General features: G+C 39.5%; 1 protein-coding gene across 1 annotated transcript in view; it reads left to right on the top strand.

Moving 5' to 3' along the window:
- The window catches only part of dacha (dachshund a), a 954,430-nt gene that overhangs the window by 399,506 nt on the left and 529,400 nt on the right, over nt 1-25,524 (top strand). The window contains exon 2 of the mRNA XM_060935796.1: nt 6,756-6,871. Coding sequence (XP_060791779.1) covers nt 6,756-6,871 — 116 coding nt within the window. The remainder of the gene's footprint in view (nt 1-6,755; nt 6,872-25,524) is intronic.

Here is a 25,524-nt window from a genome sequence, read left to right as displayed (position 1 = left end):
ATCCCCAGCCAGGATGAGGAAAGCATCTGGGTCGGCTGTCTGCTGATGTGCTGATAGTTCATTCAGTGCTTCACTCCTTTGTTATTGGAGCCGGGAGGGATGTATAATGTTACCAGCAATATGGCTGTAAATTCTCTCGGCAGATAGAATGGCCGGCACTTAATAATTATAAACTCCACCAGTGGTGAGCAGTGTTTGCAGACCACAACAGCATCATGGCACCAGGCATCACTGATGTGAACACTCCTCCGCCGCGAGTCCCCCCCCCCGACTAGTGCTCTGTCTGACCGGTAGCATGTTTGCCGGGCTAGCTGAATGGCATAGTCCGGGACGCTGTCGTTAAGCCATGTTTCCACAAACACAAGGACACAGCACTTAGAAGATGAGCGGAGCAGGCGGACATAATCCAGCTTGTTGTCCAGCGAGCGTACGTTGGCCAGAGTGATTGTTTTGCTCACTGTGTGGCTGTAAGTGGGAGGGTCCACTGGGTCATGTTTGTCAAAGATGGTAAGCGCAAGTGAATGAGAGGGTGGTTCACTTACCTGGTTGATTCATGGTGTAGCCAGTAAGATCTTCCATGCAAAACCGAAACGGGCAGTTGTTATCCAATGAGGTGCGCTTAGAGATTTTAAATGGGAACGCGCTTAGCTGTCCAACATGGCGTCTCGTTGAGAGAGCAAAGCACCACCAGTGAGTAACTCCTCCTTCACTCTGCTGCGGTTTTTACTGTGTTTTGAATTGTCACTATTTTGTGAATGGCTGATAAACTGTTTCTTGGTTGCGCTGTAGATATCGCTGTGTTTAAATGATTGGTGTTGTCGGCATTGTAATATTTATGGTTAACTTCGCAAATGTCCTGAATTGTAGTGTTTGTCGTGGTCACGTGATCAGACCTTTGGGTTGCGGTGGCTGTTGGGTAATGTAGTTGGCTTCTGGTTTTGCGTCTTGTCTGTGAAGCGGATGAGTAATGTAGATGGTTAATTAAATTGATTTATGGGTTGTTGCAGTTGCTACTTATACTTCAGGTAATGTTGCTCCTCTGGAATGATATAAAAACTGCTCTGTTGATATGGGTAACTATTTATTGTGACATTTCATGAGAAGTAATGCTATTGCTAATATATATTGGTTTATTTTAAAATAACTGATTTTTTGCTGTGAAGTATTTGTTGTGGATACCAAACAATGAGGTGGCTATTATGCGATGATATTTGTATGTGCATTGATGCCAGCTTTGCTTTCTGTCCTGTAGTTATAGTGTTTTTCGCTCAATGCTTTTGAAGTCACTGTGCTATGTGGTGATGCAATGCAATGTTTGGTTTTCTATTGATGTAAAATACACATGAATATTCATATTGGTATTTGTAAATGAATTTTAACAATTTTTCTCTGGATTTATCTATCAAAATGGCAGTTTATATTGCAATCTTTTATGTGTTTTATAGGTTTATAACCTATATGTGGATATCTGTTGTGGAAACAAATAAATTAAAGGAAATTAAAACCCACATGAGTTGTAACTTAAGCTCCTTGCTCTCTTGACGCCCCTTTTGGTGGGGAGAAAAGCAAACGTAACCGAACAGTGATGGTAGGGATAGCCGGCCGGTGATGGCTAGCCGCTAGCCTAGCCTGGATACCTCTGCGCTTGCCTCTCTTCTGCTTCCGCATGTTCCGCCTGTGGCGCTTCCACTGCGGACTGGATGCAGGAGTGGGGGTCGGTGATTGAGCAGGCCTCCGGAGCAAACCGTAGTCGCATAGCACTTCTGTGTCCGCTGGATTTATATCTGTGAATATAGTTCTGCGGATGTCGAGCAGAAACTCACGGGAGTATGTGCGCCTTGAAACTGATGGACGCGACAAAGACACAGATACAACTTTTTACTGCTTTGCTGTGCCTCCCACATAGCAATGCAGATAGTGAGAGGGCTTTTTCATTGGTTAGGAAAATTCATCCTGAGTACAGAAAAAATATGGCTGCAGACACATTAACTGCATATCTGCAAATTAAAATGAACTGTGAGTGCTACAACTGCTACCCAAGCAGTGATTTTATAGCTAGTGCCAAATCTGCAACATCTTTTGTACAACAAAGAACACTCCAAAAAGGAATAAGATCTAAATTCTTGTTGTAAATTACTGGGAAGATTTTCAACTTAGCTTCATAATTTATTACTATTTTCACTTATCCTTGTTTACATAATATCAATCATCTTTAGTTGGATCTAACACTGCTTGTGGTGTCAACACTTTTTTTTTTTCCTCAAATCAAATCAAGTTTATTTGTACAGCGCTTTTAACAATAAACATTGTCGCAAAGCAGCTTTACAGAATTTGAACGACTTAAAACATGAGCTAATTTTATCCCTAATCTATCCCCAATGAGCAAGCCTGTGGCGACGGTGGCAAGGAAAAACTCCCTCAGACGACATGAGGAAGAAACCTCGAGAGGAACCAGACTCAAAAGGGAACCCATCCTCATTTGGGCAGCAACAGACAGCCTGACTATAATATTAACAGTTTTAACAGGTATAACCCTCAACTGTCCTCATGGGGCCGTCCTTCACAGGAGTGGGGCGATAAAACTCCGACCAGACACAGGGCACCAGGATGGATCAAGCAGGTCCGAGGGGCAGAAGAGGCCAGCATCTCAATCCCAGGATCAACATGTAACTCAGAGGGACAGATGGGGGGGGAGAGAAAGAAAACACGTTGTTAGGTATGCCCTAAAAATGACAAGTATTAAATCTGTGTGGTAGGCTCGCAGAGACGAGAGTCTTTACATCAGGCATGACGCACAATGGCATGTTAATATGGTAAAAAATATATCATGACCTGCTCTGGCTGGATGCTTGATTGGGTGATGGGAGCACACTCCTCAGCAATGATGAGATGCAGATGGGACCCTTAGGCCTGGCCAAGACAATTCAGTTACATTTCACCGGGTCTGGGACATGCGACAGAACGTCTGACGGCCGATTCCCTGCAGGCTACGATAGCCAGTCGAGGTCCCCACCGTCTCCACCAAAAGATTTCCTGTTGACTCCATGTAACTCAGAGGGACAGATTTGGGTTCTCAAATGGAACTTTTACTAACCTTCATTTACTGTTTGACATGATTCTATATAATTTATTACATGTAACCTACTATTTTAACATACCTACTTAGTACTGCTGTTATATTTCAAGTAATTTTCTTTGGTGGAATGTAATATTGTAGGTGATGCCAACAGTTGTCCAATAGAACTTTGTGTACTTTTTATGAACCATTTAATATTAATACATTTTATTTGCAAAATTTACATAAATCTGGTATTACAGATACAATGTATATTAAATAATTAAGTTTATAGTTCAGTCATTCTCTTTAGTAGATAATTGTTTACTTGACTACATATAGTCCTTTTAAATTCAGTTGTTTTCTCTGGGATATAAAATTTCTTTTTATTCAGTACATGCTTATTTGATCCCTTTAACTTGCAGTGTGATAAATATGCCTATTACAATAGGAGTGTATAATGTGGAATAAAACAGTCAGTGCTTTGGATTATATATTGGAATTTTTTCTTGTGTATAAGGGCTCATGGGTAAGGGAAAAGTACAGATTTTGTAAGGGCATGGGTAACTAAAGGTTGACATGTATGCTATGTAGGTATGAACATAACTGCTGTGTTACAGCTTTTTCTATTTTGGAAATAAAAGGACAGTTTGATATTGGCCTGTATTTGGAAATTCGATGGGTTTAAGTTTTTTTTTTTTTAAATCATGGGTTTGATTATCATGGGCTTGATTAAATCATGTTGCTAGTTTAAAGAATTTTGGAACATAGCCAACGCTATGGGAAGAATTGCCTATTTATAGAAGAGGTTTGATTGCTTCTGGTCGTATCTGTTTGAAGAAATGTGCAGGTAAGGGATCTAGTGTTGTCTTGACCAGACCAAGCATAAATCATATATGCATCATCCTAGTGTGTAGTGGTGTTTGCAAATCTGTGATCCCTCTGATCATATCATTTTTTTACCTCAATTTACATGTCTCAATGTCTTATTTATTTATTTGTCTGTCTGTTCATTTCATTTTTTTTTCCCGTACAGTATATCAAAGCACTGGCTTTTTTTTTTTTTTCGGAACTCGCCGACACATGACACTGATTAATCCCCTGTGACCTTTTTTGGCCATGTTGTATGGGACATCAGAGGTGTGATAGTGACATTAGGACAAATTGTGCCCTGTGTTCATGTGCATAATCATGATATTCAGGATCAGTAAATTGGTATGTCCCTATCTCAGTCATATAGTCACATGCACCAAACTGTACACTGCTTATCTGAAGAAGACTCAGTTTTCACAAGTTATTCTTTATTTGTATAATCTTTTCTGAAGGCGCATTGTGAGCGGGTGTTTTTTATTATTTATTTTTATTTTCAGCAAACACAACATCTACAGGGTTCCTACATAGTATGAAAAAATATGGAATTTGATTTTAGTAATTTCCAGGTCTGGATAAGTATGGAAAATGGAGTATGGAAAAATATTTGCATACAATATAAAATTAAGCCAAAATGTTCAAACCAGTGTGAGTTTGAGGTCATTGAATTTAAGCAAGGCAAGATGTGCGCATGATGTCTGAGGCTATTTCTGTGGCATCTGCGTTGGGCTATGTCGTACCTTTGCAGAACTAAAAAAATAAAATAAAATAAATTGGTGCTAACACACACCACAACGCTACAAATGTAAGAATGGGTAATTGCAAGTTTTCTGAGAGCTGGCAAATTTTTTGCTGGTGTTGTGGGGCTGCCCCCAAGCATGAATGATGGCAAATATTGTGTGTATGTGTATCTCTGTGTATCTGCACGACAATGCATCTGTCGTGTTTCTATGTGCGTGTTTCTATGTGTGTGTTTCTATGTGTGTATATTGGTGTATGGGTTAGAACAGATGTGTGTGAGAACATAGTTAACCGTGTGTGTGTGTGAGAGACACACTTGCACAAGACCTCTTAGCCTGTCTTAGTACCATGTTTTATCTTCATATTTGAACATGTGTGTATGGATGTCTGCCACTCAACCAGTCTTTGCAGCAGGTTGCAACTGGTTTCTTCTGTTTCCATTGCTTACATACTTGGCAACTCTACCGACTCACGTGGTAGTCTACCGCTTTTGATGGCGAATACCACCTACCACTTTTAGTTCTAATAACTACCACATTACAAAATAATCAGTGAGCACTGTTGGATTCACTCTTATGACCTTGCTTCAGTTGTTTTTGGCACAGGGGATACAGGTATATAGCATCTAATAGTAAGTGAAGCCGAGAGGCAATGGAACAGCACGATAATGTTGAATTTAAACTGCATCGCTCTGCATCATTCCATTGATTCTTGTTATGGTTCTAGCCAATCAGCAATGAGCTCACATACTACAGCAAATTGTGCCAGTGTTTGTTTTAAAGCACATGCACACACGTATGTTCTGGTGATCATGAATAATGAATTCACCAAAGGAAAAAAAAAAGATTTTCTATGACCATGAATTCAAGGTGACTTGGTCATCAGATCATCATGCAATCAAAATTATATACAGTGGTGCTTGAAAGTTTGTGAACCCTTCAGAATTTTCTATATTTCTGCATAAATATGACGTAAAACATCAGATTTTCACACAAGTCTTAAAGTAGATAAAGAGAACCCAGTTAAACAAATGAGACACAAATATTATAGCCTTCTGGCTTGTCCATGTGATCTTTAGCAAACTGCAGACAAGCAGCAATGTTCTTTTTGGAGAGTAGTGGCTTTCTCCTTGCAACCCTGCCATGCACACCATTGTTGTTCAGTGTTCTCCTGATGGTGGACTCATGAACATTAACATTAGCCAATATGAGAGAGGCCTTCAGTTGCTTAGAAGTTACCCTGGGGTCCTTTGTGACCTTGCCAACTATTACACGCCGTGATCTTTGTTGGTCGACCACTCCTGGGGAGGGTAACAATGGTCTTGAATTTCCTCCATTTGTACACAATCTGACTGTGGGTTGGTGGAGTCCGAACTCTTTAGAGATGGTTTTGTAACCTTTTCCAGCCTGATGAGCATCTACAATGCTTTTTCTGAGGTCCTCAGAAATCTTTTCTTGTGCCATGATACACTTCCACAAACATGTTGTGAAGATCAGACTTTGATAGATCCCTGTTCTTTAAATAAAACAGTGTGCCCACTCACACCTGATTGTCATCCCATTGATTGAAAACACCTGACTCTAATTTCACCTTCAAATTAACTGCTAATCCCAGAGGTTCACATACTTTTGCCACTCACAGATATGTAATATTGGATCATTTTCCTCAATAAATAAATGACCAAGTATAATATTTTTGTCTCATGTGTTTAACTGGGTTCTCTTTATCTACTTTTAGTGACTTGTATGAAAATCTGATGTTTTAGGTCATATTTATGCAGAAATATAGAAAATTCTAAAGGGCTCACAAACTTTCAAGCACCACTGTATTTGTGATCTGATTACCCAGGATGCATGTTAAAGCCAGGCATGATATCCTTAAGTGCTTGCTAGTCTGTGTTTGGTCAATTTCAGTCAAATGGCTTCATCCTGTATGCTTTCTCTTGGCCCGGTTGAGTGACAAAACCTACCATACACTTAACCAACAACCAACCTGCTATAATCCCTGATAACATTTATGTTTTCATTTATTGGTTTAGTAAATATAACAGGAAGATTTCCCTAAAGTTTCCTTCTTTGTCTCTCTTCAGCTCTCGTCCTGGCCGTCCTCCCAAGCGTTCTCTGGGAATGTCCTTGCAGGATGGTTCCAGGCTTCTCCCTCACAGCGTCCATGGCCTTCTGTCCCCAAGCCTGCTCTCCCCTACAGGTACGACGTGTTCTCTACACTTACTCATTTCTCTCACTTGCCTCACGTTTCTCTTGTCCTGACATCTGTCTAGCTCTGCCCTTAACTTGCTGTTCTTTAGTTCTCTTTCTGTTCTTGCTCTTGTTCTGTTCTTCTCTGGTTTCTTAGCCTGATCCGACTCTACTTTCTTTTTTTTCCCCTCACACAACCCTCACTATGCTCGCTCACTCAGCTTTTGCCTGGTTCTTTTTCCCCCATTTTCACCATGCTCTTGTCCTGATATTGCCTTTCTTTCAGTATGCCCTTGATCAGCCTTCATTCTGCTTTGCCCATTCTCCTTGTCAAACAAACAGGCACTGGCACTCATCTTAATCTACAATTGTATGAAATCTCTGAGGCTTATGAGGAGGTAAAAATAGCCAAACCCACAATATACATTTACAGGTTGCATCCTGTCTGATATTTCCCTTTTTGTCCTTTTTTTTTAACTGAAGAACTGGCCAGGGGTGTGGGTTGTGCCTGGTTTTTTTTTTTCCCCTTTTATCTACCCTGGCTTTTTCCCCTCCCCCTTTCTCTCGTCAACATGCGCAAAATCAGCTCATATTGATTTTTTTTTTTTCATCCTGTCCTTCAACTGGCCACTACTGCATCTCAAACAGAGGTTAAGGTATTGAATTTCTGTGGGGTCCTCTTTTTACCTCTCATGTACACATTTGCACTTTTCTCTCCCTGTCCATTACTTATTTTCTCCTTTCTTTCCAGTTTACTTTTCTCTTTCAGAACAATTGTTTCTGTTTACACTTGTATGCTTGCTCAACTTGTTTAGCAGTAAAAATTCCTACTTTCATTAGCATAGAAGTCACTTGCTTCTCATGCAATTCAGTTGTCTCCTTCCCACTTCTCTTTGGCTCACTAAATTGCTGACAGTAGCAGCAGTTCAGGCCAACACTGGTATCGATTGGTGCAGCATGAGTAGCCAGAGCAGTCAGTTAACTCGGCCCTGCTGATTGATTTCAGATGACTCCTGTTATTTCTGCTGGCCAGGGAACAGGTGTAGTTACTGTTTAAAATGTATGTCCACATAATTTCTCCACTTTTCTTTTAATTAGAACATGAGAAGGTATATATTCAGCCCATAGTTGGATATAGTAGATTTTTGTATGGATGGGTGTTGTAAGTATAGTATTAATTTCAGTGGATGGTTCATCATTGGGATTTCATATAATTTTTTAAATATATCTACATGCATACAGAGAATAATCTGTTTTAAATTTGTCAGTAAATATTATTTTTTTTTAACAGGTGCTATTCGGTGCCACTTATGGTATAAAAAGGTACAGAATATTTACAAACCTCTGGGTACAGTGATTACACTCAGTGTTGTCAGAAACTGCTGACGTTTTCCAGCCCAAAATATGTTCAAAACCTGCCAAAATGCACTTAAAACTGCCCAAAATGTAATTGATGCCTATCTTGTAAAGTAAAAATATGCAGCTAAAGACCAGTATACTATTTGTAAATCGAACAATGCAAACAACTTCTAAATGGCAACATGAGACCGTCAGTGCTGGAGGTGAAAAATCTGCTGTCTGGTACTAGGCTACGTATGGTTGAATCAGATTATAACTTTGCAATCATCTGCTGTGTTCTGAATCCTATATGCACCAGTAGGTGACACACACGCATAATATTATGTAGGCTATGTTAGGCTACAATGCATATCTAACATCAGCATTGCTGAGGTTATTTATTTTTTATTTGTCTTTTATTTATTTATCTTTTTATTTATCCTGTTTTATTAATTTTATAGGCCTAGTTATTCTGCTTAATTTTTGTCTACATCCATGTATTTTCTTCATCTGTTATCATGATTTTTGTGGATTTGTTAGATTGTACCTGTTTTATATACTTCAATTTAAAAAAAAAGTTAGGCTACGATGCATGGCTGAATGTAACATGAGAAGAGAAAATGGAGAATGGATTGTCATTCTTAGTGCATTCCCACTCCTTTCTGTACTTTTTTTTTTTTTTGTATTTTGCCCACTTTGGCATCTTGACTAGCTGTCGTTCACTAACTGCACTCTGTGTCGTGTGATGCCCACCATCTCTGATTGGGTCACAGAAATGTTTAAATTGGATTGGATGTAGACTAGTGGATGTAGATAGTACATAGAATGTGCTGCATCAAAGTCCTTCTAAGGCTATATAAGTGTCTCTGGCTGCATTCTCACACACAACGTTGGTGCGAAATATTTATAAACATCTGATAAAAACCTGCCCAATTCTTGTCAACCAGCCCAAGCCATTTTTTGCTCGCAAAGTAGAATTCAAAAACGCCCAATTGGGCGGGAAACCGCCCAATCTGGCAACACTGATTACACTCAAGATGTAGTCATTCATTTGGATGACAAAAAACACTCTATGATTTCAAAAGCTGTTGCATGTGGAATTAAGAAAGTGGAGCTTCAGGTGTGGTCTTTCTATTTTATTTAAATTTTATATCTAAATAAATCCTTGTGACTATTGAGTGAAAGATTTTCTTGTTTAGTTTGCATAAAGTACTTATTTTTAATATTGTCCAATACAATACATAATTCAATTAAACTGTTTCATCATTTTATGTAGGTTCTTCTCAGCATTATCAGCAATTTAGACAGATATTTCCACTTAATTATGTCATATATAGCAGGAAAAAATGACCCCCTCGACTTGGCCATGCACGCGTGTATGCACAAGCACACCCCAGCCCATCAAGTATATAACATTTATGAGAGACATGAATCATTCTTAGGAGAGGTAGATATTTTTTTCCTTGTGTAGAGATGAGGGGTTGAGTTTGGTCAAAGAGATGACATTGAGGTAGGAGTAGAAAGAAAAAGGGAACTAGAGGGAGTGTTTGGAGAGGTGGAAGAGCAAAATGTGAGTTGTAGAACTTGCATTTAATCTCTAAGATGTTTCTTGACAGAAACATCATAAGGGAGCAGGGGATCAGGTAGTGGAAGAAGGATATCCAGAGGTAGATAGAAAGTGAGAGCTATCCAGTATATTTTTCCTTCACTCTCTCATCGTGTATGTGTGTGTGTGTATATGTGATATATATATATATATATATATATATATATATATATATATATATATATATAAAAATGAGTGATTCCACGCTTATGGGTACTGAAATGGGGACATGAACTTATTTTTAAAAATTTACCTAAAACCATTTCTTTTTTTTACTATCAGGTCACAAAACATGTAATCTTTAATGAATGATATGTTAAAAGATAACTTTAATTTTCTGAGATGTAATAAAAACATATGCCAAAGTCAGACCGTAACAGAAGTGTTGTGGACATATATATTCTCAATTTTAACAATGTAGAATTACTTTTTGAAACATAGGAAGGTGATGTTTTAGCAAATATAATTAATAAACATGTGTAGTAGAATAAACATACACATTCTTTCAATAAGATTAACATGGTATATAGCTAGATTGTAATTAATTTGTAACAGACGCGAGATGGACAATCGTAACAGAAGTAATGTAACAGACATCATTTTGGAACTCATAGGCTTGACTTTGGCATATAAATGTTTTTATTACATCTCAGAAAATTAAAGTTATCTTTTAACATATCATTCCTTAAAGATTACATGTTTTGTGACCTGATGGTAAAAAAAAAGAAATGGTTTTAGGTGAATAAGTTCATGTCCCCATTTCAGTACCCATAAGCGTGGAATCATTCATTCATTATATATATATATATATATATATATATATATATATATATATATATATATATATATATAATCATACATCATTAAGTCTAGCCTGAATCCAGTCCTCTTTCCTCACTCTAACCACCTTTTCCATGGGTTTATACTTTTGACAGATCAGGAGCTACAGCTAGAACAATAACCTTTAGTTGCTTGGTAGCTACAGGATAGTGTTTTTGTTCTGCTGTCTGACTTTTAGACACTTCACTTATTTCTGCACCAGTACTGGGACAACCACTGGTGACTGAACTTATGTACCATAGTGTTGTAAAATGCCAAAATATCAAAAAAGGACACATTCGTCCTGTATTATGCTCTTGTTCATTCTCTTTTTCTCATACATTAACTGTAAATACAGACTTGTAGGGAATTATAATTCAATTACATTTCACACTTTCCTGACACAAACGTGTGGTAACCGCCCCCCTCCAACACACACACACACACACACACACACACACACACACACACACACACACACACACACACATTCATGTACTTCTATCTTTGCAGGAATACTCATTGGCCTAATGCATTCCCTTGCCCCTTACCCTAACCTTAATAATCACAACTACAGTCATGGCCGAAAGTGTTGGCACCCCAGATTTTTTCCCAGAAAATTATTGCATTTACACATTTTGTTATATACATGTTTATTTCCTTTGTGTGCATTGGATTAAAACAAAAAGGAAAAAAGCAAAATTCATTTCATGCAAAACTCAAAAAATGGGTCGGACAAAGTTGTTGGCACCCTCAAATTAATATTTGGTTGCACACCCTTTGGAAAAAAATAACTGAAATCAGTCGCTTCCTATAACCATCAACAAGCTTCTTACACCTCTCAACTGGAATTTTGGACCACTCTTCTTTTGCAAATTGCTCCAGTTCTCTCAAATTTGAAGGGTGCCTTATCCCAACAGCAATTTTAAGATCTCTCCACAGGTGTTCAATGGGATTCAGATCAGGACTCATTGCTGGCCACTTTAGAACCCTCCAGTGCTTTCTTTCCATCTATTTCTGGGTGCTTTTTGAGGTATGTTTGGGGTCATTGTCCTGCTGGAAGACCCATGACCTAGGATGCAAACCCAGCTTTCTGACGTTGCGACCCAAAATCCCTTGATAATCTTCAGATTTCATGATGCATTGCACACAGTCAAGGCATCCAGTGCCAGAGGCAGCAAAACAACCCCAAAACATCTTTGAACCTCCACCATATTTGACTGTAGGTATTGTTTCTTTTCTTTGTAGGCCTCATTCCGTTTTCGGTAAACAGTAGAATGACGTGTTTTGCCAAAAAGCTCTATCTTGGTCTCATCTATCCACAAGACATTTTCCCAGAAGGATTTTGGCTTAGTCATGTACATTTTGGCAAACTGCAGTCTAGCTTTATGTCTCTGTGTCAGCAGTGGGGTCCTCTTTGGTCGTCTGCCATAGCGTTTCATTTCATTCAAATGTTGACGGATAGTTCGCGCTGACACTAATGCACCCTGAGTCTGCAGGAGAACTTGAATACATTTGGAACTTGATTGGGGCTGCTTATCCACCATTCAGACAATCCTGCGTTGCAACTTTGCATCAATTTTTCTCTTTCGTCCTTGTCCAGGGAGATTAGCTACAGTGCCATGGGTTTGGAACTTCTTGATGTTGCGCACCATGGACAAAGGAACACAAAGATCTCTTGAGATGGCCTTGTAACCTTGAGACTGTTGAGATTTCTCCACAATTCTGGTTCTCAAGTCCTCAGACAGCTCTCTTCTCTTTCTGTCCTCCATGTTTAGTGTGGCACACACAGACACACAATGCAAAGATTGAGTCAACTTCTCCTTTTTCTCTGGTTTCAGGTGTGATTCTTATATTGCCCACACCTGTTACTTGCCACAGGTGAGTTTAAACGAGCATCACAATCTTGAAACTAAATTTACCCACAATTTTGAAAAGGTGCCAATAATTTTGTCCGGCCCATTTTTGGAGTTGTGAAATTATGCAAATTATTATTCTTTTTTTTTTTATTGTTTCAATACACACAAAGGAAATAAACGTGTTTAAAAAACGAGTAATTGCAATCATTTTCTGGGAGAAATACTTCATTTTCTGGGAAAAAAAAATCTGGGGTGCCAACACTTTCGGCCATGACTGTATATGCCTAATTCCAACCCTTACCCTAACTTAAACCTAACTCTAACCTGAACCCTAAGACAAAATCTTAACTCTCAAACAGCCATTTGAAGAAGTGAGGACCAGCTAAAATATCCTAACTCTGTTAGTGTTCCAGTCCTCAATACATAGCAAGTAAAAGTACCCCCCCACACACACGTTTACTTATCCTTTTTTAGACTAATCACTAAAAAACAAAAAAACAGAGCAGACATGTGCCTTGCGGTGCTTGCTTGCACATGTGTGTGTGTGTGTGTGTGTGTGTGTGTGTGTATAAAGAGTGTGGGGATAAATAAAACATGGAGACCTGTTTAGTGGCATATGGGCTGACCCAGTATATGTTTTGCATTCTCATGAAGTTGTCTTTCATTTAGGAGAGAGAGACAGAGAGAGAATGTTGGCGTGAATATATATATATATATATATATATATATATATATATATATATATATATGTGTGTGTGTGTGTGTGTGTGTGTTTTGATCTTTTGTGAGGAACAACAAAGACTAAATATCATATTAGTAAAAACATAATTGTACCAAAAATTCAGGATATACATGAAAAATTAAATGGCAAATGCAAAATAATACAAGTCAAGATATTTCCTTCTGTTTACTGAGGTTAAGGTTATGCTTAAGTTTAGGTACAGGCATTATTGAAACACAACAGTGGAAGAAAGGGGGGGATATACGAAAGGGGGGATAAGCAGATGGAGAAACCAGTCCCCAGTGGCACCTATCATTCATCAAAGTCACCATGCAACCCTAAAATTGTTTTCACCCATAAAGAGAGAGGGAGAGAGAGCACTCTGCCAGGAATATAGATATTTCAGCATGATGTATTAACATGTATTGAAATGTATGTTTACATTTTCTGTAAACAACAGCACATGCGGACTCACATGGACAAATAGCCTGATTGCCTACTCATCCGTCGGCCCAACAGGAGACTCGATCATTATCATCATCAAACAACAGCAAATGGAAAGTATACTAGTCTTTCTACATATTACCTGCAGTGACTACTGGTTATTATCAAGTCACATGACGATGCCAGTACTAATAACTGTCTGACTTTGAACAATTCAAATAGAATTTCATCACTTTCTAGTAAAATAGGGATGTCCTATGTTGTATTTGGCAGCAAAATGTGTAGTTTACTCAGTGATTGCTTCCATCCTACATATCTGGTTTTGATGGACAGATTGTGAGTTGAAATACTATCAAGGCCTCTCTCTCACTCACACACTCCCTATCTCTGGGTGCATAGGTGGGTGGCCTGCAATCCCTATTTAATGAAGGCTATGTTTCTTAGGAGGAAGGGGGAGCTGTTTTACTTATTTTTATTTGGATCACAGAGTGGCCTGTTTGTCTTCAAACACTTTCATAGGAGTCATCTGAACAGATCCATTATTGCAGGGAGACACTTTAAAAAAAAAAGGCTAATTACAAGACATGGTAAGTCTTACATGTTGAGAGAGAGCTAGAATGGCTCAAGGCTTATTAGGATCCAAGCCCCAGAGGTACAGACTAAGGGCCTGCACTGAAGGTGCTAATGCCCTATTGTTTTTGGAGTGATTTTTTTATTATTATATTATTTATTATTATTATTATTATTATTATTATATTTTTCACACATTCACTCATTTTTGAGGCATTTGCCACATGTGACTATGAACAAATTTTGGCACATGCATCATACTTGCAAAAAAAATCAAAAAGTTACATTGTGCATGGGCTTGGGTGTAGTCCAGGAGCCCTATAGCGCTCCCAAACGCAGGCAATGGTTCGGATGAAGTTGAGCAGATATGCACAAAATTTGGTATGGTCATTGCTCTTATCATATCAGACAAAGTTCAGTTGGTTATGGGTGACTCCACCCAATAGGAAGTCGGCCATGTTGGATGGAATGCGTGATTTTTAAATATTCACATGGTGTTTTGAGGGCCTAAAACTCATGAAACATTGCATATATTTTTGTCTTAGTAATACTCTTCATTTGATATCATAATTCAAAAGAATATATAATGGTAAGCAATTGATTTGCTTGAGAAACACTAAACTGGATGCAAGTGTTTTCATGGTCAGGATTCTTTGACATGATGAGGATTGCTTTGACATTCATTAAATTTGGCATGAGCATGAGTGTTCTCATTATGGACATTTTTAACATTGCGTGACTCTACTCAACAGGAAGTCGGCCATTTTGGATTTTCTGCATTTTTTTCATGTTTTTAACAATCTTTGGGAAGAGTTTGAAAGAGTTTATCTGATTTCCTTGAAATTTGGTTGGAATAAACTACAGACATGAAATTCATGAAATTTGGGAGACTCCAACATTTGGGAAAATTTAATTCACGTTCGGTCATTTGCCTTGGGTGCAGCCAGTGTACTCCATAGCATACCCTAATATATCTGACTAAATTCCTGTTATCTATATAGTTGCCACAATGTTCATCCAGTATTCATGATTTTAGGTGGGGACATTATAATCATCATGTCAGACATATTTCCCATTGGCTTGTATTAGCTCCATCCAACAGGAAGTCAGCCATTCTTTAATTTTTGCATTTTTCACAGAATTTTTATGAACTTCTATGTCCTTTCATCGGATTTTGTTAAAATTTGGTTGCTGTTAACTCCAGACATGTATGATAAATTGCCAAGAAACAGTGGATAACTCAAATGAGGACATAATGACAGGAAATTGGTTTACATGAAACACCACACTAAAATAGGAAGTGGACATAACTCAGTAATGCTTAATATGACCAGCCTCATATCATTCATGGTTACTAATGGCCCAGTCCTGATTACATCAATGTGGCAATTATGAATCTTATAACGCTACCGATATTAAATTAGGTAAATTTCTGGTTGATGGTGTTTATATGGGTTTTCTGAGTTTACCAGAAGATAAATATGACACATGGTTGTTTGAGGACAACTTTTGATTTGTTATTGCAATGAAGCTTAGGCATGCTTTATTGTGCCCCCGATTTGAAAATGCATATTTCATGCCTTTAGAATACATGAAATCTCAAGAAGTATGGTACACTCATCAAAGTCTGGGAAAACTTTTATTAATGTTTGGTTATTTGTCCTCGGTGTGGCTAGTGAACTCCATAGTGCCCCCTAACATTTCTGAATGAGTTTATTAGTAGTTACCACAAATTCACCTGATATTCACGATTTTTGTGGGTTCACATAACTTTACTGTACTTTATCAAACACTCTACCGAATTCATCGGACTCCTTTGAAATTTGGCTCATGTAATCTCAAGATATGTGTATTGATAAATTGTGAAGGTATAGTGGATCTCTTAACTGATGACACAGTTTTCAGTAACAGATTTGCTTGAGATGCTAGACAGTAAACCAGATGCAAGGGTCTTAATGGTCAGGACATGGATGCTTTAGCATTCATTAAACTTCACATGAGCATGACTTTCACCATTTTGGAAATTTTTAACTTTAGGTTTGAGGGACTTCGCCCAGTAGGAAATCGGCCAATTTGGAATTTGTGCATCCATCCATTATCTGTAGCCACTTATCTTGTGGAGGGTTGCAGGCAAGCTGGAGCCTATCCCAGCTGACTATGGGCAAGAGGCGGGGTACATCCTGGACAAGTCGCCAGGTCATCGCAGGGCTAACACATAGAGACAAATAATCATTCACATCTTTTGTAAATTTAGAGCCACCAATTAGCCTAACCTGCATGTCTTTGGACTGTGGGGGGAAACCAGAGCACCCAGAGGAAACCCACGCAGACATGAGGAGAACACAAACTCCACACAGAGAGGCCCTCGTCAGCCACTGGGTTTGAACTGAGAACCTTCTTGCTGAGAGACAGTGCTAAACACTACACCACTGTGCTGCCTGGAATTTGTGCATTTTTCACATTTTTAATAATCTCTTAAGAACTCCTCTGACAGAGTTCATTGGATTTGCCTGAAACTTGTTTGGAATAAACTTCAGAAAGATTTAATGACAAATTGTGAAGGATATGTGGATACATCAAACAAGGACTTATGGTGGGAAATTGATTTGAATGAGATGCCACACAAAAAACCTGAAGTAGATATAACTTGGTGATGCTTCATTTGATCAGTCTCAAATTGTACAGCATTGTTAATGGCCCAGTCCTGCAGGGCTCAACATTCAAGGAACAGTCCACCATACTTCCATAATGAAATATGCTCTTATCTGAATTGAGACGAGCTGCTCCGTACCTCTCCGAGCTTTGCGCGACCTCCCAGTCAGTCAGACGCAGTCAGACGCGCTGTCACTCCTGTTAGCAATGTAGCTAGGCTCAGTATGGCCAATGGTATTTTTTGGGGCTGTAGTTAGATGCGACCAAACTCTTCCGCGTTTTTCCTGTTTACATAGGTTTATATGACCAGTGACATGAAACAAGTTCAGTTACACAAATTGAAACGTAGCGATTTTCTATGCTATGGAAAGTCCGCACTATAATGACAGGCGTACTAACACCTTCTGCGCGCTTCGGCAGCGCATTGATAACGGAGCTCCGTTATCAATGCGCTGCCGAAGCGCGCAGAAGGTGTTAGTACGCCTGTCATTATAGTGCGGACTTTCCATAGCATAGAAAATCGCTACGTTTCAATTTGTGTAACTGAACTTGTTTCATGTCACTGGTCATATAAACCTATGTAAACAGGAAAAACGCGGAAGAGTTTGGTCGCATCTAACTACAGCCCCAAAAAATACCATTGGCCATACTGAGCCTAGCTACATTGCTAACAGGAGTGACAGCGCGTCTGACTGCGTCTGACTGACTGGGAGGTCGCGCAAAGCTCGGAGAGGTACGGAGCAGCTCGTCTCAATTCAGATAAGAGCATATTTCATTATGGAAGTACGGTGGACTGTTCCTTTAACTTTTTAATCCACTTGTCCAGTCAGATAAGCAGCAAGATTTTTCACTTGTCCTGACCATAAAATTTTTATTACTAGTTCAGTGAAAGAAAAGTGTTTAACAAAGTTTATCAAAAAGCAGTTATAGTTATGAGAATCATTACGCTTTAATGATTTATAATATTTCAATAAAACTCAAATTAAACTCTAGCAATAAACACAAACTATCCAATGCCCCATTATGGTGCATGTGTTATAACCCATTACCTGATCTGCAGTTTTAAGAGTTAGACTCCCCCAAATTCAAAGCTTTAGGAGGAAATAAAGTTAAATCTTGATTAATCCAGTAAAACTTGAAGTAGAAATTAATTTCAAGAAACAAAAGTGAAAGAAAACAAGATGGACATGATAAGGGTGACGATCACGTTGTGAATGAAAACAAACTGAGTTTGGTACTGTCGTAAAACTCCCATGAAATATTTTACAACATTTGTGATAAACTGTGGGTGGTAAGAGAGCAACTGGACTTGCTTGAAGATTCTTGAAGATGTTTCACCTCTCACCCGAAAGGCTTCTTCAGTTCTGTCTGACCACTTTTTCAGGAGTTGCTCTCAGCCACTGGTTCAAATATGTGGATGACACCTGGGTTAAAATCAAAACCCATGAAGTGGAAGCCTTCTCTAAGCACATCAATGCAGTGGATACCAACATCAATTTCACTCGGGAGGACATCAGTGGGAATAATCTAGCCGCCTTAGATTGTGATGTACACATTAGACAAGACAGAAGCCTTAGCATCAAGGTCTACCGGAAACCCACACACACAGACCAGTACCTACTTTTTGACTCTCACCACCCACTGGAACACAAACTGGGGGTCATTAGGACCTTGCAACACAGGGTTCAGAATATTCCTACAACGGTAGAGGGAAAAGAGAAGGAGCAGAATCACATCAAGAAAGCACTTCAGAACTGCGGGTATCCCAACTGGGCTTTCGTAAAGACCAGAAAAAGGAACATAACGGACAAGGAGGATAACAGGAACAAACGCAAAAACATTGTCATTCCCTACATTTCTGGTCTATCTGAGAAACTCAGGAGGATCTTCTACAAACACAACATTCCAGTACATTTCAGACCCAGTAACACCCTGAAGCAGAAACTGGTCCACCCTAAGGAGAGAATAGCCAGACACAAACAGGACAATGTAGTGTATGCAATTCAGTGCAGTGAGGAATGCAGGGACTTCTATATTGGGGAAACAAAACAACCGTTTCACAGGCGCATGGCTCAATACAGGAGAGCCAGTTCCTCAGGCCAGGACTCTGCTGTCTATCTTCATCTTAACAACAAAGGACACTAATTTCAGGATTGCAACGTACGCATTTTAGCCAGAGAGGATCGTTGGTATGAGCGAGGAGTTAAAGAAGCCATTTTTGTCAGCCTGGAATGGCCATCACTGAACAGAGGTGGTGGTCTAAGACATCATTCATCAGCCACCTACAATACAGTCCTTGGCACACTTCCCAGACAACTGAATGCACGCCAAAACCCAGCTGTTTTCAGTGACTCACACAAGGACAGAGAGAACCAATGATCCTTTGATCACCCCAACAACTCTCTAGGCCGTTCTCACCCAGCCCCCAGTGACCCACACCACCAGGATGACTTGACGACACCTTAGGATTGCTTTTCATCCATGAGAGGATAAATACCTGATATTCCCCATTAGTCAGACAGAACTGAAGAAGCCTTTTGGATGAGGGGTCAAACATCTTCAAGAATCTTCAAGCAACTCTTTTACCACCCATAGTTTACTATGACCTGGATGACTGAGAATCTTCACAGACATTTGTGATAATGTGTACCATACAAAAGAAAAATACAGTGAAATGTCCAAATGAAATGATTCACCACAGATATTTATTTTATGGTACTTGGTCACCATTTCTCCGATTTTGATGAATTCAAAGTCTAATCTATAATTATATATTATGACACTGGTTATTTTTACACATGCACCTGCTGTACTCAGCTTCCCTGGAATTTCATAAACAATAACACGGCTGGATCAAGGTGATTGAACAAGTTTTGTTGGAACTTTATTGATGTAATTCTTGAATAATTACAATAAAAATGGTGATTTTTATCAAATATTCAAGTTGTCCCATCGGACAGGCAGATGCAGATTTGACTTCTCCGGACCAAACATTTGGACTCCCGTTAATGTCAAGCCTTGTCCAATGTGGCAATTATGAGTTATAGTTATCATACCATCTATACTGATTTAGGTATAATGCAGGTGGAGGTATGGTGTTATATATTCTGGAGGGTGCCAGAAGATTCACCCCACTGCATTGTGCCCCAAAACCTTGCATATCCAGCCCCTTCTCTGACCCATTTTCCAGTTTGCCCCAGCTAACCCTTGCACCATAGTGCAAGGTTCCTTTGTTCCCCTGGGACAGGGGACCTCTCATTTCCATTGCTCTTGTCAAAAAGACAAGCTAGCTTGCATCCCTTTGAGTTCCCATTGATCTACCTTTAGAGCCTCTATTGATCTGCTAAGCAGAGTCGAGTGAACAGGAAAGAAGTCGACCTTTTTTCCCTGTTCTGTCTTAAAATGTTGTCTACTTTTAATGAAAAACATGTTAAGGTCACAGACGGAGCTCAACTGGGCTAAAACTGGAAGTCAGCCGATGTCATCTCATCTCATGATCTCTAGCCGCTTTATCCTTCTACAGGGTCGCAGGCAAGCTGGAGCCTATCCCAGCTGACTACGGGCGAAAGGCGGGGTACACCCTGGACAAGTCGCCAGGTCATCACAGGGCTGACACATAGACACAGACAACCATTCACATTCACACCTACAGTCAATTTAGAGTCACCAGTTAACCTAACCTGCATGTCTTTGGACTGTGGGGGAAACTGGAGCACCCGGAAGAAACCCACGCGGACACGGGGAGAACATGCAAACTCCACACAAAAAGGCCCTTGCCGGCCCCGGGGCTCGAACCCAGGACCTTCTTGCTGTGAGGCGACAGCGCTAACCACTACACCACCGTGCTGCCCGTCAGCCGATGTATTTTGTAAATTATTTGTTTACTTTGATGACTGCCTTATATTACAAAGCTAATATATGATTATATTCAATTAACAGTCTTAAAGGTGCCCTTCCACCAAAAACGTTTAATACTGGCTCTTTTTGAAATAGCATAGTTTACTCCGAGTTGCATATGCATGCTGCATGTGAAAACGTAATTCTACTCCCATTTGCTGTATTAGCTTATAAAAGAAAATAGTCGGAAAAATGAGCGGATCTGAAAAGGCCCTACGAACTTGTCACTTGGAAAATTAGTATTCATGGCCTCTCTCACCTTGGCTTGCGACTGCTCACTGGAAGTAAGTTCAGATTTAAGCGTGAGGAGAGATAGCAGAGCCCATCTCGTCAGTAGCTAACGAAGAGGACCTAACAACAAGTTGAAAACATGTCTGAACAAGCTCGTGCCTGTGTTATTTGTGGCAGTAACACATCAACATTGCATGTTTGGGGAGGCTGGGACCTCCCCTGCATGAATTACGAGCGTTCAAAGTCGGGCTGGAGTCCCCGACAGAAACTAAACCTAAGCGGAGCGCCGCAGCTAGCCTTGGGGCGAATTACATCCTGAGGTGTGGGGCTAGCCCACCCTGGCAACGCTGGTTCGTTGGGGAGAGGGCAGAGGTCTCTGGCTGCCAAGTTTGGGGAGGCTGGGACCTCCCCTGCCCGAGTTACGAGTGTCCAAAGTCGGGCTGGAGCCGCCGACATAAACGAAACCTAAGCGGAGCAACGTTGCAAGATAGAAGAGGTGAAGAAATGGTTGGAATTTATCTTTGGAACACCACTAGTGAAGTATAATGCAACGTTAGTACTGTGTTCTGATCATTTCAACCACAGTGACTTTTCAAACTTCAGTGCCTTCAGTAGTGGTTTTGCTTCGAGGTTGTTTTCAATACCTGGATCTGTCAACCACCAGCTCACAAGCTGTAAGTAAAACGTACTTTTTCTTCGAAGGTTTTTGTTACAAAATAACATGTTCATATTCTCCACGTTAGCATGCATGACATGGTCACAAGCTAGGCAGGGATATGAGTTTTCCGCTTTTCAGCGGATTTCCACTTTTTCGGAGTTAAAAAAAAAATGACCTTTTTATATTATGCCAAATCCGTTGAGAATTTTTTTTTTTTAATTAATTTCGGGGGCTTGGGGTATGTTCCTTCATGCTGTTCAAACTTTATTAACTCCAATGATGTTTACACATTATTTGTAAGTTGCCATCTTTAGTCTCGTTTAAATCTCGTTGAATGTGATGTAAAATTTGTGTTATCTACATTGTTATTGGTCAAAACATCGATGTCGAGACCATAATAGCCAATCAAAACAGTTTTTACAAAGACACCCACATCTGCTTGTTCTGACCCACTGGAGGTAGCGTCATAGTGCTATTAGCCAATCAGAGGTAACATGTTTACATGTCATGAATATTAATGAGTAAGAGCTGAAATCCTGTCGTTCTCCTGCCACCCATTCCTCCACCAAACTAGAACAGCCTGAAACAGGAGAACCACAGCTTTTTTTTTTTTCACCAAAACTGGCTCACAGGGCATTCATTCGTACTAGAGACCACTGTACAATTAATGAAAAAACCATGCAGTGAGACCTTTAATAATAGATATTTACCAAGAACAGTGTCCTAGTTGTTCAAAGGTATAATATTTACATTTCACAGTATAAAATATACTACATATATGTGCAGCATAAATGAGATTTTTGGCTTGCTTACTAGTTATTTATCTAGTAGATGATGCGGATTGCCAGTAATCATTTTACTAACCTAAACTTCGCAGGTTAATGTGGGTAATGTTTCATTATTCACCTGTAAAAACATGTCCTCCAACAGGTAACATTCTGTGCCAATCAGTGGAGATAGTTATCATACAGACTTTAGTTATAATACAGACTTTAAAATTTGAAATATATTTGAAGAAAATATTTAACACTCTTTTTTTATATTCTTTATGAAAATAAAAAAAAATGGCTATCAAATGGATGATTTTTTTCAAATATAAATCGCATTATCTCACAGGAAGTTATCAGCTAAATATGTTCATGCAATGACTAGTCCATGAGTACAGCAGCAACTTGATTCCATTTTTCTTCAAAGTCAGATGTATTGCATGTCATCTTTGAAGAATTAATAATTATTGAGATGTCCACCTACTCTGTCAACTATATGATATTCATCAGTCTGTTTGTCAGCCGTTGGCCTCCTTATCATAGCTATGCTTGGCAGTGCTAGCACTATAATTAGCCACTTAATTAGTAAGGGGAACTTGACTGACATTTTGGAGTCAGTGACTCACACGCCTGATGACTGTGTGTGTGTGCCTGCCTATTGGACATATGTATCATTTGCTATGGGCAGAGCATTTTTCCTCTCCTTAAGCACCACCTCAACTGAGTGCTAAATGTTCTGTGGTTATTTTTAGTCAATTTGTGTGTGCTAGTGATGGAATTAGGCCCTGTCCACATGGCAACAGATTCAGGTGAATCTGATAAAATTGTTTATCTTTTCGGCCTGGCGTCCACACGGCACCGGCGTTTTGAGTGCCCCAAAACGAAATCTTTTGAGAACGGGTTCCAGAGTGGAAAAATCTGGCAACGGTGCTGTTGCGAAGTCGTCTGGATGAGTAAAACGGGTTTGTTTATGATGACGTCACAACCACATGACTGTCAGTGCTTCACGCCGGGGAGAAGTGTAACGAACTCGATGCGAGTTGTCAACAAATCCTATAACTTGGTTCATGAAACGCGCTTACAAAATATTTTCACTGTGAATATTTATTGTGTAATGGTGCAGAGTGAGAGAATAGCCCTTAGGGTAGAGTCTTTAGTCCAAACAGCAGTACCAAACCGCGCACCGCACCGTGCGCTTTCCAAAAACAATCCCGCAAGCAAAAATAGGAAAAAAAAAAAAAGGAGCAATCTCGCCTCTTCAGATGTTGGTTTAAGTCTGACAATAAATTCCTCAAAAAGGGCGTAGAAGAACAAAGTAATCCATCAACGTGTAGCATTCAATTTATTCCGGACCTTTAAAGAATTCTGGAGGATATCAGCATGTTGGCATACCGGCTTTCATCTACCCCCATTCATTCCTCTTTCCGCGTCTTTCGTTTTACGCTACTGATTAATAATCAAAACTTTGTGGCTGATGCTACAGAAGAAGGGGTTTATGCGCATGCGTCTACTACTTCTGTTGTTCTGGTGTCTCCGATGGGACCGTCTTACAGCGCACGTAGAGGTGTGGCATGTGTATTGCATCGTTTTCAGCAAGCGTTGCGTTGCCATATGTACCTGATATTTTACTGATCCGTTGCCCATGTGGACGCAGTATTTTAAAAAAAAAAATCTCGTTGCCGTTGTCGAGTGGATGTAGCCTTAGTTATGCTGGATAATAAACATTAGTCTGTCTCAAAGAAACACACCTTAGATCTACTGTAAGAATTGTAACCTCATTATTTCAATCACCACAGGCATCTTGGTCTAATAATCATTGCCACTCGTGTTTTCAGAATGAAATAAATTACTGCTAAATATAATAATCAGTCATGTGTGAAGAGATGTGACATGGAGGATAAGCTGCAACTGAAAGTGATTTCACAACCCAATGTGGAGATGACATCACTGCACAGTTTCCTAAAAAGATGGCAAAACAATTTCCAAACTGTTAGGGAATGATGTGTAAATTTAATAAATTACATTATTAAAGTTAATAAAATTTGTACAACCCTGATTCCAAAAAAGTTGGGACAAAGTACAAATTGTAAATAAAAATGAAATGCAATGATATGGAAGTTTCAAAATTCCATATTTTATTCAGAATAGAACATAGATGACATATCAAATGTTTAAACTGAGAAAATGTATCATTCATTTCATTTTTCATTATCTCTAGCCGCTTTATCCTTCTACAGGGTCGCAGGCAAGCTGGAGCCCATCCCAGCTGACCACGGGCAAAAGGCGGGGTACACCCCAGACAAGTCGCCAGGTCATCACAGGGCTGACACACAGACAGGGACAACCATTCACACTCTCATTCACACCTATGGTCAATTTAGAGTCACCAGTTAACCTAACCTGCATGTCTTTGGACTGTGGGGGAAACTGGAGCACCGGGAGGAAACCCATGCGGACACGGGGAGAACATGCAAACTCCGCACAGAAAGGCCCTCGCCGGCCACGGGGCTCGAACCCGGACCTTCTTGCTGTGAGGCGACAGCGCTAACCACCGTGCCGCCCAAAATGTATCATTTAAAGAGAAAAATTAGGTGATTTTAAATTTAATGACACCACATCTCAAAGTTGGGACAAGGCCATGTTTACCACTGTGAGACATCCCCTTTTCTCTTTACAACAGTCTGTAAACGTCTGGGGACTGAGGAGACAAGTTGCTCAAGTTTAGGGATAGGAATGTTAACCCATTCTTGTCTAATGTAGGATTCTAGTTGCTCAATTGTCTGAGGTCTTTTTTTTTTGGTCCTATCTTCCGTTTTATGATGTGCCAAATTAGGGGTGGGCGATATGGCAAAAATGTCATATCACGATTTTTTTAACAAAATCTCGATTTCGATTTTTTTTATCACGATCTTCCATTGAAAAAAAAAAACAGGCATTTTGGGGCTACAAACCTTTCTGAACAGATTTTAATGAATAGTAGCAATTTTGCATGTGCAAACATTGTAAACACACTAACACTGATAAAGTGCACTATTGGTTGTGAAGACAACACTAAGTAAACATCACTCTGATAAAGTGAACATCCTCACACTGATAAAATA

The sequence above is a fragment of the Neoarius graeffei genome, chromosome 12 (genome assembly GCF_027579695.1).
Source record: "Neoarius graeffei isolate fNeoGra1 chromosome 12, fNeoGra1.pri, whole genome shotgun sequence".
Lineage (NCBI taxonomy): Eukaryota > Metazoa > Chordata > Actinopteri > Siluriformes > Ariidae > Neoarius > Neoarius graeffei.
The sequence above is the reverse complement of the archived record's forward strand: the minus strand, read 5'-3'. Positions and strand labels throughout refer to the sequence as shown.